Genomic DNA, 18551 nt, shown 5'->3' with positions numbered 1-18551 from the left:
CTGCAATGTAGAGACCGGTGTATCTGTTTGCCTTTGTCTGTGCTCTTGTAGAATACTGGTTAAGGGGTTGGAGATTATGTAGTTAAGTATTCCTTGCCCACGAACATTCAACCACCCATTTGAGATGACTGCTTTCTCTATGATTTATTTTTATTTTTGATTGAACCTTTATTTAACCAGGAAGGGCTCATTCAGATTAAAATCTCTTTTTCAAGAGTGCCCTGGCCAAGATAGGCAGCAAAAAATTCTTCGCCCAAATTCTTCTCTCATTATAAAAAAATTACAGACAGACAACATGTAAAACTACAAGTCTACTAAAAACCATTGTTTTGAGTTGTTGTAAATATTAGCTAGCTGGCTAGCATTTATTAGGCCATCAAACACATTCCTCACACTGGAGGAGTGTATTTTCTCTAGCTTTATAATGAAAAGGTGTCTCTCGGTCCCAAAACATACGTTTTCTGAAGACTTGTGTGAGGAGTGCTGATGACATCGCCCACTGTATGCTCTTTCGGTAGCCTGATTACGTCCAGACTGAGGAGAAATCCGCAGTGCATCCCTAATGAATATATCATACCACACACACTGCCCACGTTATATCATCCAGAGTTCACTGCAACATCAAGGGACACAAAACACTAACCTAGTGCTGTAGAGCTTGTGATCAGCCATTGTCCAATGCATCTGTGAGTCGATACTTGCCTACACTTGCCTTGATGAACCTGAATGAGAACACTTCATCTTCCTGATCACACTCCAGGCTCACGTCGTAGTCTCGCTGCCTAGTAGTCTCGCTGCCTAGTAGTCTCGCTGCCTAGTAGTCTCGCTGCCTAGTAGTCTCGCTGCCTAGTAGTCTCGCTGCCTAGTAGTCTGGCTGTCTGCCGAGGAGTCTGGCTGTCTGCCGAGGAGTCTGGCTGTCTGCCGAGGAGTCTGGCTGCCTGCCGAGGAGTCTGGCTGCCTGCCGAGGAGTCTGGCTGCCTGCCGAGGAGTCTGGCTGCCTGCCGAGGAGTCTGGCTGCCTGCCGAGGAGTCTGGCTGCCTGCCGAGGAGTCTGGCTGCCTGCCGAGGAGTCTGGCTGCCTGCCGAGGAGTCTGGCTGCCTGCCGAGGAGTCTGGCTGCCTGCCGAGGAGTCTGGCTGCCTGCCGAGGAGTCTGGCTGCCTGCCGAGGAGTCTGGCTGTTCAGTCTTAGGCTGTTGCGTATGACCCATTGAGGCAGCGGGGTGTCAGCCAGGGTAAGTCAGTATGACGGGTGGAGCGGCCCAGAGGAAACCTCAGTGGAGAAACCTTGGTTGAGGGGGCAGGAAGGAGACACTCTGCCAGGAACCAGTGATGAGACCACTCACTACGGAAAACATCTGGACCAGAGAAAAGGGGAGAGGAAGGAGGTAGAGAGGAGATGAGGAGTCATGCAATGCCACAAAGGAGTAAAGTGAGCCAAGCGTAAGGAGCTTTCACCGGGGAAAGAGAAAGAGAGGGAGAAATAAAGAGAGGGTGGGAGAGCGTGTGCCTGTTAACACTAGCTGCTGTCGGCTCCAGTACCCTCCTCTACAGAACCTCCTGGGGCTAAAGGACATATCCAACTACGCTGGTTTACACACTGAAATCCCCTGTTAAATATCTAATGCCCTTAACTGCTGATTGTAAAGGTAACTGCCAAAATTAAGGAAATCAAATCAAAATCAAATCAAATTTATTTATATAGCCCTTCGTACATCAGCTGATATCTCAAAGTGCTGTACAGAAACCCAGCCTAAAACCCCAAACAGCAAGCAATGCAGGTGTAGAAGCACGGTGGCTAGGAAAAACTCAACCACAACCATTAAGATTAATTGTCAGATTCAACAGAAGATCTCTTTGTTTCTTGGGACCTAGAACAAGCATCTCTGTTTTGTCCGAGTTTAAAAGTAGAAAGTTTGCAGCCATCCACTTCCTTATCAACAAAACACCAAATGATAGAATTTATTGTGGAAGAATGGTGTCGCATCCTTCCAATAGAGTTCCAGACAAATGTAGAATCTATGCCAAGGCGCTTTGAAGCTGTTCTGGTGGCTCGTTGTGGCCCAACGCCCTATTAAGACACTTTATGTTGGCGTTTCCTTTATATTGGCAGTTACCTGTATGTGTTAATTTCCCAGCTTTTATTTTTCCTCAACATCTGAAGCCTGACTATACCACCTAAGTGTGAAGGAGTGAAATGCAGTGGTGGAGGCACTGAACATGCTGTACATGAAGCTCTCCTCCCCGCTTCCTGTGCCTGTCTGCTTGTCTGTCTCTCACCACAGCCCAAGCTGATCATCATCCCCAACCCTTACTCTCTTCAGCCACAGTCCCTGCCCCTTACCCCCCTTCCTCTGGTCCTGCCTGGTGCTCGTCTCTCTGTCGGGACCTGACCAGACCTGACCAGGGCTGGGGCTCCATGGCTGGATGGAAATGCTGCCCTAGGGAGATTGCAGTATTACTGAACAGGGAGACCTGCTCTGATTCTGCCCCATCATGCACGAGGAAATGTTAGTCGGACTGGTGATGTTTCATAATGTGCCTTTGTTTGTTGTGAATTACGAAGGCCATACAATAGCTTGTTGTTGGAATCATAGACACAGATTGAACTATTGAATGGCAGGTGTCAGTGTGTGTTGTTGCAGTTGGATTCCTCTGGGTTGCTCTGTGATTGTTAGGATTAGAGCCCGACCGATATGGGATTTTGGGTCTGATATTGATTTTATGGGAGGCAAAACTCTTGTTTAAAAAAAAAAAAAAAAAAAAAGGTAGAATAAACAGATACTCTAAATCAGTGGCCACCAACCTTTTCTGAGTCCAGATCCCTTTCTGAGTCCAGATCCCTTTCTGAGTCCAGATCCCTTTCTGAGTCCAGATCCCTTTCTGAGTCCAGATCCCTTTCTGAGTCCAGATCCCTTTCTGAGTCCAGATCCCTTTCTGAGTCCAGATCCCTTTCTGAGTCCAGATCCCTTTCTGAGTCCAGATCCCTTTCTGAGTCCAGATCCCTTTCTGAGTCCAGATCCCTTTCTGAGTCCAGATCCCTTTCTGAGTCCAGATCCCTTTCTGAGTCCAGATCCCTTTCTGAGTCCAGATCCCCCGCTTAAAAAAACGCAAGCCTATGCAACATTCACCAATTAAAATACACCAATTAAAAATAGTTCTGTAGCATATTAACTATGTTTAAATTGCACTGCCAATTTTGTTCTTCTCAGACCATTTTGAAATTATAATAAAAAAATGTAGGTAAATGATCATACTGGTAATATATCATTTATTTTATTACTTGTGAGGCACAGCTGAGTGAACATAATATATATATATATTTGATTTGATTATATATATATTTTTTTTACTGGACTGATTTGCTTCTGATGGTCAGTCTGAGGGGGAGGCAGCAGCAAGGAGGCTTCCTTCAGAAACATGAAATGGTTCAAAATGGGAACACTTTGCCTTCCCGACGCCAGGGCTGCTGAATCAAGTCCACCCACTGTCAACAGTGCGAAATTCATTTAAAAAAAAATAGCAACACAAGGCTTTATCGTAGTTTTTTACATTTCTTTTTTTACAGAAATATTTGGTGATCGACTGGTTGGTGACCACTGCTCTAAATTATGACAAATTATAACTAAATATTACAATTAACATTATTTAATAACATTTCATTTGTGGTTTACAGGATATCCACCAAAAAGCAACTATGTCCTTTAGAGGTCGACCGATTATGATTTTTTTAACACCGATACCGATTATTGGAGGACCAAGAAAAGCAGATGCCGATCAATCGGACGAGTTTCATTTTTTAACATTTGTAATAATGACAATTACAACAATACTGAATGAACACTTATTTTAACTTAATATAATACATCAATAAAATCAATTTAGCCTCACATACATAATGAAACATGTTCAATTTGGTTTAAATAATGCAAAAACAAAGTGTTGGAGAAGAAAGTAAAAGTGCAATATGTGCTATGTAAGAAAGCTAACGTTTAAGTTCCTTGCTCAGAACATGAGAACATATGAAACCTGGTGGTTCCTTTTAACACGAGTCTTCAATGTTCCCAGGTAAGAAGTTTTAGGTTGTAGTTATTATAGGAATTATGACACGTCAACTATTTCTCTCTATACCATTTGTATTTCATATACCTTTGACTATTGGATGTTCTTATAGGCACTTTAGTATTGCCTATTTCCTTGCTCCTCGCTCCTGGGCTCGAACCAGGAACACAACGACAACAGCCACCCTCGAAGCAGCGTTTACCCATCAGTCCACAAAAGCCGCAGAGCAAGAGGAACAACTACTCCAAGTCTCAGAGCGAGTGACGTTTGAAACGCTATTAGCACTCATCCCGCTAACTAGCTAGCCATTTCACATCGGTTACACGAGCCTAATCTCGGGAGTTGATAGGCTTGAAGTCATAAACAGCTGCTGGCAAACGTATGAAAATGCTGTTTGAATGAATGCTTACGAGCCTGCTACTGCCTACCACCGCTCAGTCAGACTGCTCTATCAAATCATAAACTTAGTTATGACATAATAACACACAGAAGTACGAGCCTTAGGTCATTAATATGGCCGAATCCGGAAACTATCATCTCGAAAACAAGACTTTTATTCTTTCAGTGAAATACGGAACCGTTCCGTATTTTATCTAACGGGTGACATCCATAAGTCTAAATATTCCTGTTACATTGCACAACCTTCAATGTTATGTCATAATTACGTAAAATTCTGGCAAATTAGGCGGCCCAAACTGTATACCCTGACTCTGCGTGCAATGAATGCAAGAGAAGTGACACAATTTCACCTAGTTAATATTGCCTGCTAACCTGGATTTCTTTTAGCTAAATATGCAGGTTTAAAAAATATACTCCTGTGTATTGATTTTAAGAAAGGCATTGATGTTTATGGTTTGGTACACATTGGAGCAACGATACGCACCGCATCAATTATATGCAATGCAGGACATGCTAGATAAACTAGTAATATCATCAACCATGTGTAGTTAACTAGTGATTATGATTGATTGTTTTTTATAAGATAAATTTAATGCTAGCTAGCAACATACCTTGGTTTACTGCATTCGCGTAACAGGCAGTCTCCCCGTGGAGTGCAATGTAATCAGGTGGTTAGAGCGTTGGACTAGTTAACTGTAAGGTTGCAAGATGGAATCCCCTGAGCTGACAAGGTAAAAAATTGTCGTTCTGCCCCTGAACGAGGCAGTTAACCCACCGTTCCTAGGCCGTCATTGAAAATAAGAATGTGTTCTTAACTGACTTGCCTAGTTAAATAAAGATTAAATAAAGGTGTAAAAAATAAATTTAAAAATCGGCCAAATCGGTGTCCAAAACCCCCGATTTTCCGATTGTTATGAAAGCTTGAAATCGGCCCTAATTAATCGGCCCCCAATGTCCTAATTAATCGGCCATTCCGATTAATCGGTCGACCTCTAATGTCCTTTATAAATATGACAGTAAATACAAAATACCTTCTTAGACACATCTTTAAGTTGAACCTACCTATGGCAGTGGATGAGAAGTATGCAAAAGTATTTGTGCTAAACCACAACTGGTGGCTGGTTGAATGAATTCAACTCTATCTGAAACTGCACTGTTCACAAATAAGCATTGAAATGCAGCAACATGCAGTTCGTAATGCCACCACTAGGTGTCAGCATCAGCATTTATCTTGAGTAGATTTACTAGTGTTTACAACAGCCAAAGATCAAGTAACTTTATGGCAGGGCTCTCCAACCATGTTCCTGGAGGTTTTCACTTAAACCGTTGTTGTAGCTGTCCTGATTCATCTTGTCAACCAGCTAATTATTAGAATCAGGTGTGCTAGGTTAGGATTGGAGTGAAAACCTACAGGACGGCAGCTTTCCAGGAATGGAGTTGTACAGCCCTGCTTTATGGCAATCTCGCAATGAGAGTATATTATGACAAGTACAAGCTAGCTGTTCATTACGACAATGTTGGCTGTTATTCAATAAAACATGTATTGGCTATGCATTTCAACTGCAAATGGCATGCCCTGATGACTGAAAACGTTTATGCAGGCAACTGCTTGCCGCACTGGTTTTAGTCACACGTAATTTCACTAGCTCACTAACATTAGCTATTTGTCTCGTCATGATTGCAAGCACCTGGCCTGAATGATAGATCTGCGCCAACTTTCTTGCTTTTTGAAGATAGCATATTTCGGGAAAACTAACTAAATAAGCCCACCCTGAGGGGTGGTGGTCTGACACTCCAGATGTTTCTGGACCACTCCTCCTTACGACGCCAGGGGTTGGTCTGTTGGCTGGGGAGAGGAAGTGACCTCAGCCAAGCCAGGTTTCCACGGTGACGGATGTTTCCGAGGCCATCGAAGCAAAACAAATAGGCCTTACTCATCTAACTTGGCTGAATATCACATCCTCCATGGGCCTCTCTCTGGTGATCTCTGTTGGATTTGGTCTCAACAGACAAAATCAATATCTCATTTCAGGAACTGTCCACCCCTTTACAACTGATTTTAAAATCAGATGTCCTGTGTTTGTGCTTTAAACCCCTGTTTGATCAGTGTTTTATGGGATGTGTGTGTGTAGAGGCGCTGTTAGCAGTGGCTCCAGTGTCTGTGTTTTTTCTGCACTCTATGGCCTTGCTGTGTCCAGGGGCCTCCAGGGGCCATTTACAGACTGACGGGTTTGGTTGGCCAAGGGACTCCAGGGGCCATTTACTGACTGGGGTTTGGTTGGCCAGGGGCCGTTTACTGACTGACTGGGGTTTGGTTGGCCAGGGGCCGTTTACTGACTGACTGGGGTTTGGTTGGCTTTGCTGTGGTGTTACTTCACTGTTGAATAGCTTCAGAGATGGATACTCACGTGGACTGGGACAGCTTACTTTACTTGTTGGGATTGGAGCTAATTGTTTTAATAGGCCTGTCTTTTGTTCTCTTCTTCCTCTCCTTTCCCTCCCCGTCTCTCCTCCTCTCTCTCCTTTCCCTCCCCGTCTCTCCTCCTCTCTCTCCTTTCCCTCCCCGTCTCTCCTCTCTCTCCTTTTCCTCCCCCTCTCTCCTACTCTCTCTCCTCCTCTCTCTCCTTTCCCTCCCGTCTCTCTCCTCCTCTCTCTCCTTTCCCTCCCCGTCTCTCTCCTCCTCTCTCTCCTTTCCCTCCCCCGTCTCTCTCCTCCTCTCTCTCCTTTCCCTCCCCGTCTCTCTCCTCCTCTCTCTCCTTTCCCTCCCCGTCTCTCTCCCTCCTCTCTCTCCTTTCCCTCCCCGTCTCTCTCCTCCTCTCTCTCCTTTCCCTCCCCGTCTCTCTCCTACTCTCTCTCCTTTCCCTCCCCGTCTCTCTCCTACTCTCTCTCCTTTCCCTCCCCGTCTCTCTCCTACTCTCTCTCCTTTCCCTCCCCGTCTCTCTCCTACTCTCTCTCCTTTCCCTCCCCGTCTCTCTCCTACTCTCTCTCCTTTTCCTCCCAATCCCTCTCTCTCCTACTCTCTCTCCTTTTCCTCCCAATCCCTCTCTCTCCTACTCTCTCCTTTCCCTCTCTCTCTCCTACTCTCTCTCCTTTTCCTCCCAATCCCTCTCTCTCCTACTCTCTCTCCTTTTCCTCACAATCCCTCTCTCTCTCCTACTCTCTCCTTTTCCTCACAATCCCTCTCTCTCTACTCTCTCTCCTTTTCCTCACAATCCCTCTCTCTCCTACTCTCTCTCTTTTCCTCACAATCCCTCTCTCTCCTATTCTCTCTCCTTTTCCTCACAATCCCTCTCTCTCCTACTCTCTCTCCTTTTCCTCACAATCCCTCTCTCTCCTACTCTCTCTCCTTTTCCTCACAATCCCTCTCTCTCCTACTCTCTCTCCTTTTCCTCACAATCCCTCTCTCTCCTACTCTCTCTCTTTTCCTCACAATCCCTCTCTCTCCTACTCTCTCTCCTTTTCCTCACAATCCCTCTCTCTCCTACTCTCTCTCCTTTTCCTCACAATCCCTCTCTCTCCTACTCTCTCTCCTTTTCCTCACAATCCCTCTCTCTCCTACTCTCTCTCCTTTTCCTCACAATCCCTCTCTCTCCTCTCTCTCCTTTTCCTCACAATCCCTCTCTCTCCTACTCTCTCTCCTTTTCCTCACAATCCCTCTCTCTCCTACTCTCTCTTCTCTCCCCATTATGCTCTCTCCCCGTTCCCTCTCTTCCCTTCCATCTCTCGCTCTCTCTCTGTAGAAGGAGTTTGCTGCGCCCCCTCCCCTGTTGTTCAGGAAGTTGAGTAACCCTGACCTGTCCCCCGCCGCCAATAAGACCAAACTACACAGACAGCTCAGCCAGGATGACGGCCGTACTCGCCGTAGCAGCATGGCTATGACCGGTAAGAGAGAGAGAGAGAGACAGACACACACACAACGCTGTTGTTCAGTATTTGAGCCTGGTTGTCTTGTTCTTCCTCCCCCCTAGGTAAGCAGCTCCTGCCCCTGTCCAGCAGTTTGCAGGGTGGGGTGAGTCAGCTAGCCTGGCAGCCTCCTGGAGAACCCCCCAACAACCTGCTCCGCATGAGGAACCAGTCCCTGGGCCAGTCTGCACCATCACTCACTGCAGGACTGGTGTGTACTGCTACTGCACGCACACACACACACATCAGACACACACACAACAGACACACAACAGACACACGCAGCAGACAAACACGCGTCAGACACACACACACACACGCAGCAGACACACACACATGCACCAGACGCACACACGCAACAGACACAACACATACACTAACTATATTCATTCCTAGAGACACACAGTGATGACTTACTGACTAAATTATTCCTTGTTTTTCCCCCCGTCCCTATAAATCAATAAGGATGAAGCTTTGTATTAATCATCAGTATTTTCTAACCTATCCATTTGATTGCTCCATCTATGGTGGACAGCTCCATCCATCTAGCCAGGCAGTACACAGTGCTGTCTACGATTGCACTTCTATGCAGGCAGGCAGGCAGACTGATGAGTCAGGCTGTCTGTATCCACCAGTCAGGAGCTGGTTGCTCTGCCCTCACTGACACCCACTCAGCACACACACACACCCACAGTCTGTCTGCCCATATACCACACTGAGAGCCACACACTGTGTCTACCCCTACAGTTGTGTGTGTTGCATCCATAGACTGTATGGTTGTTACAAGCTATCGCAGCACTAGGGCGACACCTACTGGATGTGTATGGAAGTGCTGGTACATTACTGTACCTCCATAAAATACTGTCTTTGGGTGTTCAATGTACCAGTAGATGGCAGTATTATCAAATCTGAGTTCTCAGCATTGGGTTGTGTTGGCACATTATACAATCTATTACTGCATGTTGTTCTACACACTCACAGCTTGGTCTATAGCAAGATGGTTCACAATAACATTACAGGGTGAATGAGAGGCCAGGGAAAGTTTTAGGTTTTTGTCAAAACAAGGAATTAAAATGTTAAGTAGCCAACGACCGTCCGACGCAAATACCAACTAATGGTGTGTGTGGTTGGTAATGACTCCGTCTGTGACAGTGATAACATGAGGAGTTGGGTTGTCACGTCTCACTGAGAAGCTGTTTATCAGATTAGTAAAACCGGTTCATTGTGGCTTGTGTGAATGACATAATAAGAGGCTTGCAAAAAAAATATATATATTTTTGAATGTATCCACAGCTATTGCGTAATGCAGCCCACAGGAAATTGTAGAAGCGATTTCTAAACTGGAAATATGACCTGCAGAGCAATCTTAGACGAGCAAATAATCATAGTTTATTATATTTCTCATTAGCCAGTTTATTAAAGTTTTCCTCTGCTTGATATCAGACCCCATCCGCTCCCCATCTCTCCTGGTTTGACCCCGCTCCCCCTCTCTCCTGGTTTGACCCCGCTCCCCCTCTCTCCTGGTTTGACTCCGCTCCCCCTCTCTCCTGGTTTGACCCTGCTCCCCTTCTCTTCTGGTTTGACCCTGCTCCCCTTCTCTCCTGGTTTGACCCTGCTCCCTTTCTCTTTTGGTTTGACCCCGCTCCTTTCTCTTCTGGTTTGACCCCGCTCCCCTTCTCTCCTGGTTTGACCCTGCTCCCCCTTTCTCCTGGTTTGACCCTGCTCCCTTTCTCTTTTGGTTTGACCCTGCTCCCTTTCTCTCCTGGTTTGACCCTGCTCCCCCTCTCTCCTGGTTTGACTCCGCTCCCCCTCTCTCCTGGTTTGACCCCGCTCCCCCTCTCTCCTGGTTTGACCCCGCTCCCCCTCTCTCCTAGTTTGACCCCGCTCCCCCTCTCTCCTGGTTTGACCCCGCTCCCCCTTCTCTCCTGGTTTGACCCCGCTCCCCCTCTCTCCTGGTTTGACCCCGCTCCCCCTCTCTCCTGGTTTGACCCCGCTCCCCCTCTCTCCTAGTTTGACCCCGCTCCCCCTCTCTCCTGGTTTGACCCCGCTCCCCTTCTCTCCTGGTTTGACCCCGCTCCCCCTCTCTCCTGGTTTGACCCCGCTCCCCTTCTCTCCTGGTTTGACCCCGCTCCCCTTCTCTCCTGGTTTGACCCCGCTCCCCCTCTCTCCTGGTTTGACCCCGCTCCCCCTCTCTCCTGGTTTGACCCCGCTCCCCCTCTCTCCTGGTTTGACCCCGCTCCCCCTCTCTCCTAGTTTGACCCCGCTCCCCCTCTCTCCTGGTTTGACCCCGCTCCCCTTCTCTCCTGGTTTGACCCCGCTCCCCCTCTCTCCTGGTTTGACCCCGCTCCCCCTCTCTCCTAGTTTGACCCCGCTCCCCCTCTCTCCTGGTTTGACCCCGCTCCCCTTCTCTCCTGGTTTGACCCCGCTCCCCCTCTCTCCTGGTTTGACCCCGCTCCCCCTCTCTCCTGGTTTGACCCCGCTCCCCCTCTCTCCTGGTTTGACCCCGCTCCCCCTCTCTCCTGGTTTGACCCTGCTCCCCTTCTCTTCTGGTTTGACCCTGCTCCCCTTCTCTCCTGGTTTGACCCCTGCTCCCTTTCTCTCCTGGTTTGACCCTGCTCCCTTTCTCTTTTGGTTTGACCCTGCTCCCTTTCTCTTTTGGTTTGACCCTGCTCCCTTTCTCTCCTGGTTTGACCCTGCTCCCTTTCTCTTTTGGTTTGACCCTGCTCCCTTTCTCTTTTGGTTTGACCCTGCTCCCTTTCTCTCCTGGTTTGACCCCGCTCCCCCTCTCTCCTGGTTTGACTCCGCTCCCCCTCTCTCCTGGTTTGACCCCGCTCCCCCTCTCTCCTGGTTTGACCCCGCTCCCCCTCTCTCCTGGTTTGACCCCGCTCCCCTTCTCTCCTGGTTTGACACCGCTCCCCCTCTCTCCTGGTTTGACCCTGCTCCCCTTCTCTTCTGGTTAGACCCTGCTCCCCTTCTCTCCTGGTTTGTCCCTGCTCCCTTTCTCTTTTGGTTTGACCCCGCTCCCTTTCTCTTCTGGTTTGACCCCGCTCCCCTTCTCTCCTGGTTTGACCCTGCTCTCCCTTTCTCCTGGTTTGACCCTGCTCCCTTTCTCTTTTGGTTTGACCCTGCTCCCTTTCTCTCCTGGTTTGACCCTGCTCCCCCTTTCTCCTGGTTTGACCCCGCTCCCCTTCTCTCCTGGTTTGACCCTGCTCCCCCTTTCTCCTGGTTTGACACTGCTCCCTTTCTCTTTTGGTTTGACCCCGCTCCCTTTCTCTCCTGGTTTGACTCCGCTCCCCCTCTCTCCTGGTTTGACTCCGCTCCCCCTCTCTCCTGGTTTGACTCCGCTCCCCCTCTCTCCTGGTTTGACTCCGCTCCCCCTCTCTCCTGGTTTGACCCCGCTCCCCCTCTCTCCTGGTTTGACCCCGCTCCCCCTCTCTCCTGGTTTGACCCCGCTCCCCCTCTCTCCTGGTTTGACCCCGCTCCCCCTCTCTCCTGGTTTGACCCTGCTCCCCTTCTCTTCTGGTTTGACCCTGCTCCCCTTCTCTCCTGGTTTGACCCCTGCTCCCTTTCTCTCCTGGTTTGACCCTGCTCCCTTTCTCTTTTGGTTTGACCCTGCTCCCTTTCTCTTTTGGTTTGACCCTGCTCCTTTCTCTCCTGGTTTGACCCTGCTCCCTTTCTCTTTTGGTTTGACCCTGCTCCCTTTCTCTTTTGGTTTGACCCTGCTCCCTTTCTCTCCTGGTTTGACCCCGCTCCCCCTCTCTCCTGGTTTGACTCCGCTCCCCCTCTCTCCTGGTTTGACCCCGCTCCCCCTCTCTCCTGGTTTGACCCCGCTCCCCCTCTCTCCTGGTTTGACCCCGCTCCCCTTCTCTCCTGGTTTGACACCGCTCCCCCTCTCTCCTGGTTTGACCCTGCTCCCCTTCTCTTCTGGTTAGACCCTGCTCCCCTTCTCTCCTGGTTTGTCCCTGCTCCCTTTCTCTTTTGGTTTGACCCCGCTCCTTTCTCTTCTGGTTTGACCCCGCTCCCCTTCTCTCCTGGTTTGACCCTGCTCTCCCTTTCTCCTGGTTTGACCCTGCTCCCTTTCTCTTTTGGTTTGACCCTGCTCCCTTTCTCTCCTGGTTTGACCCTGCTCCCCCTTTCTCCTGGTTTGACCCCGCTCCCCTTCTCTCCTGGTTTGACCCTGCTCCCCCTTTCTCCTGGTTTGACACTGCTCCCTTTCTCTTTTGGTTTGACCCCGCTCCTTTCTCTCCTGGTTTGACTCCGCTCCCCCTCTCTCCTGGTTTGACTCCGCTCCCCCTCTCTCCTGGTTTGACTCCGCTCCCCCTCTCTCCTGGTTTGACTCCGCTCCCCCTCTCTCCTGGTTTGACCCCGCTCCCCCTCTCTCCTGGTTTGACCCCGCTCCCCCTCTCTCCTGGTTTGACCCCGCTCCCCCTCTCTCCTGGTTTGACCCCGCTCCCCCTCTCTCCTGGTTTGACCCCGCTCCCCCTCTCTCCTGGTTTGACCCCGCTCCCCTCTCTCCCGGTTTGACCCCGCTCCCCCTCTCTCCTGGTTTGACCCCGCTCCCCCTCTCCCTGGTTTGACCCCGCTCCCCCTCTCTCCTAGTTTAACCCCACTCCCCTTCTCTTCTCCTGGTTTATCTTCTAGCACAATTACAGCAGCTAGCTACAGAAACCTCTGTTAGATGAACTCCTCAGTAATAGGCTAGTCAGCTTCCAGTAAACAACAACCACTTTTATTTTTCCTTTTCCTGTCTGTCTGTCTGTCTGTCTGTCTGTCTGTCTCTCTGTCTTGCTAAAGAGGAGTTTGAATCTGTTTTATATATTTGAATTACATTAGTTATTCAGTTTCAGTAAATATGCTTATTTGTGAAACACCTGAACCTATCTTCTCCTGTACTGTAGCTAATGGCTATGAGATCGATGCAACCTAAAGCCTGAATGGCCCATTTAATATACTGTCAGCCTGAAGTCATAGTCACCTAAAGCCTGAATGGCCCATTTAATATACTGTCAGCCTGAAGTCATAGTCACCTAAAGCCTGAATGGCCCATTTAATATACTGTCAGCCTGAAGTCATAGTCACCTTAAGCCTGAATGGCCCATTTTAATATACTGTCAGCCTGAAGTCATAGTCACCTAAAGCCTGAATGGCTCATTTTAATATACTGTCAGCCTGAAGTCATAGTCACCTTAAGCCTGAATGGCCCATTTTAATATACTGTCAGCCTGAAGCCATTGCTCAATATGGTATGTTGGTGTCTTCCCTTATGTATGAATTGGCATCCTGCTGTATTGGCTGGTGTAACATGAATTGGCAGCCTGCTGTATTGGCTGGTGTAACATGAATTGGCAGCCTGCTGTATTGGCTGGTGTAACATGAATTGGCAGCCTGCTGTGTTTGCTGGTGTAACATGAATTGGCAGCCTGCTGTATTGGCTGGTGTAACATGAATTGGCAGCCTGCTGTATTGGCTGGTGTAACATGAATTGGCAGCCTGCTGTGTTTGCTGGTGTAACATGAATTGGCAGCCTGCTGTATTGGCTGGTGTAACATGAATTGGCAGCCTGCTGTATTGGCTGGTGTAACATGAATTGGCAGCCTGCTGTATTGGCTGGTGTAACATGAATTGGCAGCCTGCTGTATTGGCTGGTGTAACATGAATTGGCAGCCTGCTGTATTGGCTGGTGTAACATGAATTGGCAGCCTGCTGTATTGGCTGGTGTAACATGAATTGGCAGCCTGCTGTATTGGCTGGTGTAACATGAATTGGCAGCCTGCTGTATTGGCTGGTGTAACATGAATTGGCAGCCTGCTGTATTGGCTGGTGTAACATGAATTGGCAGCCTGCTGTATTGGCTGGTGTAACATGAATTGGCAGCCTGCTGTATTGGCTGGTGTAACATGAATTGGCAGCCTGCTGTATTGGCTGGTGTAACATGAATTGGCAGCCTGCTGTATTGGCTGGTGTAACATGAATTGGCAGCCTGCTGTGTTGGCTGGTGTAACATGAATTGGCAGCCTGCTGTGTTGGCTGGTGTAACATGAATTGGCAGCCTGCTGTATTGGCTGGTGTAACATGAATTGGCAGCCTGCTGTATTGGCTGGTGTAACATGAATTGGCAGCCTGCTGTATTGGCTGGTGTAACATGAATTGGCAGCCTGCTGTATTGGCTGGTGTAACATGAATTGGCAGCCTGCTGTGTTTGCTGGTGTAACAGCCGTGTTGTACCTTGTATCATGACACACATTAACACAGTTCACATGACAGGTGTTTCTGTCTTCACTGGTTTGGTCAGGTAATCGTTGAGTTGAATACACTCTCATACAGTACAGAGTCCTGATGAGTGGAGATGGAGGCTCTGTAGTCTGGTCTGCACTCTTCAGGGAAACAACCCTGGATAGCCAGATGGTGTTTACCTCCAGGCTAGTGTGTGTGTTTTCATGAAAAATACACAATACTTTACCTATAATTCCTAGAAAATGACCTGGTAACCAATCAGAGTGCCAGGTGGCTAGAGAGTGGTCTAGAGGCCTTGTCCCCAGAGAGAGCAGCACCTGGACAGGAGGAGGGTAACACTCGCACACTCACTGATTCTTAGGAGATTTCTCATTGGTTTTAAAGTTTTTCTCTGGCACCCATCAGAACGTCTAAGCTACAGCACACGTCACCATGCAAGGCAGGACATGTTGACAGCATCCCTTATAGACGAGTAGGTGAATGACTGAAATCCAGCGAGGCTATTTGTTTCAGTGGACACTGTTTACAGCACGTCCACACGTGCTCATTCTGTTGACTCAACACCCAGCAGCTTCCAAGTCGAGCTTAGTTTCTGTTTCCTGAGTTTAAGATGTGGGTATAATATCAGCTGAATAATGTTAGGTTGATGAGTTAGTGAGTGTAAGCCCAGACATTAACGCAGTGACATGCTATTTGCATTTGTATAAAAGGGAAAGGCTTAGCTGAAATGGGAGCTAGGGGCTCTTTAATCTCTCCCCAGCTTCATCATTAAAACACACTCAGTCTGCCACAGGAGACGAGCAGAGCTTTTGAAATGTGAGATCAGAATTCAAACATGGGGGAAAAAAACAGTCTGTCTGCCTTATTGTCATCGTTTTACTCACTCGGAAATTACCATTTCCTTTTCACTGTCAGACTTAAATAACTCTGTCCTCTTTGGTTTGCAAAGATGGGAAAGGTCAAGTGCCTTAAAATGGGAAGGCTGTTTTCCTTTGTGAGGCGTGGTGCGTAGGATCACTTTAAAGACCTCTGGATGAATAGTAGAGACCGATATTAACATCATCCTGCCATGGCTGAAACGCACTCTGGAGGACCACTGACAGCTGGGATTGCGCTGGGCTGTCTGTGTGGACTTGTCTGTCACCTCACTAAGGCTGTCTGTCACCTCACTAAGGCTGTCTGTCACCTCACTAAGGCTGTCTGTCACCTCACTGTGTAAAAGTACTTGGCGAGTAAAGGTGATTCTGAATGAACACACACACACACACGCACACACAGAGAGAAATTGGTCAAGGGCAAATCTCTGTATTGTATTTGTAAAATTACACCCCTAAAGAAAAAAACATATTTTCATCACAAGTTCAAATGCTAGTCTATTCAAGCAAGATCAATTATAGACTTACATAAAGGACAATTATTTCACTCAGGCTTACATAAAGGACAACTTATTTCACTCAGACTCAAACCTTTGAGGAGTTCATGACGACTTCTACCAGAATGAGCCGACGGTGCAGATGATGCAGTGTGTGAAATATACATGAGACCATGATGAATAATTACTGTGAATAGGAGCCTGAACGGACATGTCTCCCAGTCCTAGGACAGAGTGACACAACTGAACGTGGTAGACAACATCATGGCACGTCAGATCTGTCTGTGTGTCTCCTCTTGTCTGTCTAGGTCTGTAGGGTTTGTTTCCACGTTAGACTGTCTGTGTCTCCTCTTGTCTGTCTAGGTCTGTAGGGTTTGTTTCAACGTTAGACTGTCTGTGTGTCTCCTCTTGTCTGTCTAGGTCTGTAGGGTTTGTTTCCACGTTAGACTATCTGTGTGTCTCCTCTTGTCTGTCTAGGTCTGTAGGGTTTGTTTCCACGTTAGACTGTCTGTGTGTCTCCTCTTGTCTGTCTAGGTCTGTAGGGTTTGTTTCCACGTTAGACTGTCTGTGTCTCCTCTTGTCTGTCTAGGTCTGTAGGGTTTGTTTCCACGTTAGACTATCTGTGTGTCTCCTCTTGTCTGTCTAGGTCTGTAGGGTTTGTTTCCACGTTAGACTGTCTGTGTGTCTCCTCTTGTCTGTCTAGGTCTGTAGGGTTTGTTTCCACGTTAGACTATCTGTGTGTCTCCTCTTGTCTGTCTAGGTCTGTAGGGTTTGTTTACACGTTAGACTGTCTGTGTGTCTCCTCTTGTCTGTCTAGGTCTGTAGGGTTTGTTTCCACGTTAGACTGTCTGTGTGTCTCCTCTTGTCTGTCTAGGTCTGTAGGGTTTGTTTACACGTTAGACTGTCTGTGTGTCTCCTCTTGTCTGTCTAGGTCTGTAGGGTTTGTTTCCACGTTAGACTGTCTGTGTGTCTCCTCTTGTCTGTCTAGGTCTGTAGGGTTTGTTTCCACGTTAGACTGTCTGTGTGTCTCCTTGTCTGTCTAGGTCTGTAGGGTTTGTTTCCACGTTAGACTGTCTGTGTGTCTCCTCTTGTCTGTCTAGGTCTGTAGGGTTTGTTTCCACGTTAGACTGTCTGTGTGTCTCCTCTTGTCTGTCTAGGTCTGTAGGGTTTGTTTACACGTTAGACTGTCTGTGTCTCCTCTTGTCTGTCTAGGTCTGTAGGGTTTGTTTACACGTTAGACTGTCTGTGTCTCCTCTTGTCTGTCTAGGTCTGTAGGGTTTGTTTCCACGTTAGACTGTCTGTGTCTCCTCTTGTCTGTCTAGGTCTGTAGGGTTTGTTTCCACGTTAGACTGTCTGTGTCTCCTCTTGTCTGTCTAGGTCTGTAGGGTTTGTTTACACGTTAGACTGTCTGTGTGTCTCCTCTTGTCTGTCTAGGTCTGTAGGGTTTGTTTCCACGTTAGACTGTCTGTGTGTCTCCTCTTGTCTGTCTAGGTCTGTAGGGTTTGTTTACACGTTAGACTGTCTGTGTCTCCTCTTGTCTGTCTAGGTCTGTAGGGTTTGTTTACACGTTAGACTGTCTGTGTGTCTCCTCTTGTCTGTCTAGGTCTGTAGGGTTTGTTTCCACGTTAGACTGTCTGTGTCTCCTCTTGTCTGTCTAGGTCTGTAGGGTTTGTTTACACGTTAGACTGTCTGTGTGTCTCCTCTTGTCTGTCTAGGTCTGTAGGGTTTGTTTCCACGTTAGACTGTCTGTGTCTCCTCTTGTCTGTCTAGGTCTGTAGGGTTTGTTTACACGTTAGACTGTCTGTGTGTCTCCTCTTGTCTGTCTAGGTCTGTAGGGTTTGTTTCCACGTTAGACTGTCTGTGTGTCTCCTCTTGTCTGTCTAGGTCTGTAGGGTTTGTTTCCACGTTAGACTGTCTGTGTCTCCTCTTGTCTGTCTAGGTCTGTAGGGTTTGTTTCCACGTTAGACTGTCTGTGTGTCTCCTCTTGTCTGTCTAGGTCTGTAGGGTTTGTTTCCACGTTAGACTGTCTGTGTCTCCTCTTGTCTGTCTAGGTCTGTAGGGTTTGTTTCAACGTTAGACTGTCTGTGTGTCTCCTCTTGTCTGTCTAGGTCTGTAGGGTTTGTTTCCACGTTAGACTGTCTGTGTGTCTCCTCTTGTCTGTCTAGGTCTGTAGGGTTTGTTTCCACGTTAGACTGTCTGTGTGTCTCCTCTTGTCTGTCTAGGTCTGTAGGGTTTGTTTCCACGTTAGACTGTCTGTGTGTCTCCTCTTGTCTGTCTAGGTCTGTAGGGTTTGTTTCCACGTTAGACTGTCTGTGTGTCTCCTCTTGTCTGTCTAGGTCTGTAGGGTTTGTTTCCACGTTAGACTGTCTGTGTGTCTCCTCTTGTCTGTCTAGGTCTGTAGGGTTTGTTTCCACGTTAGACTGTCTGTGTGTCTCCTCTTGTCTGTCTAGGTCTGTAGGGTTTGTTTCCACGTTAGACTGTCTGTGTGTCTCCTCTTGTCTGTCTAGGTCTGTAGGGTTTGTTTCCACGTTAGACTGTCTGTGTGTCTCCTCTTGTCTGTCTAGGTCTGTAGGGTTTGTTTCCAC

At 47.9% G+C, this 18551-nt stretch overlaps 1 protein-coding gene across 5 annotated transcripts in view; it reads left to right on the top strand.

Annotated features, from left to right (window-relative positions):
• mast2 (microtubule associated serine/threonine kinase 2) overlaps positions 1-18551 on the top strand; it is a 341277-nt gene that overhangs the window by 72731 nt on the left and 249995 nt on the right. For all 5 annotated transcript variants that reach the window (XM_042322430.1, XM_042322426.1, XM_042322427.1 and 2 more), the window contains exons 2-3: positions 8198-8339; positions 8426-8571. In XM_042322430.1, coding sequence (XP_042178364.1) covers positions 8198-8339; positions 8426-8571 — 288 coding nt within the window. The remainder of the gene's footprint in view (positions 1-8197; positions 8340-8425; positions 8572-18551) is intronic.

The sequence above is a fragment of the Oncorhynchus tshawytscha genome, linkage group LG05 (assembly GCF_018296145.1).
Source record: "Oncorhynchus tshawytscha isolate Ot180627B linkage group LG05, Otsh_v2.0, whole genome shotgun sequence".
NCBI classification, from domain to species: domain Eukaryota; kingdom Metazoa; phylum Chordata; class Actinopteri; order Salmoniformes; family Salmonidae; genus Oncorhynchus; species Oncorhynchus tshawytscha.
The sequence above is the reverse complement of the archived record's forward strand: the minus strand, read 5'-3'. Positions and strand labels throughout refer to the sequence as shown.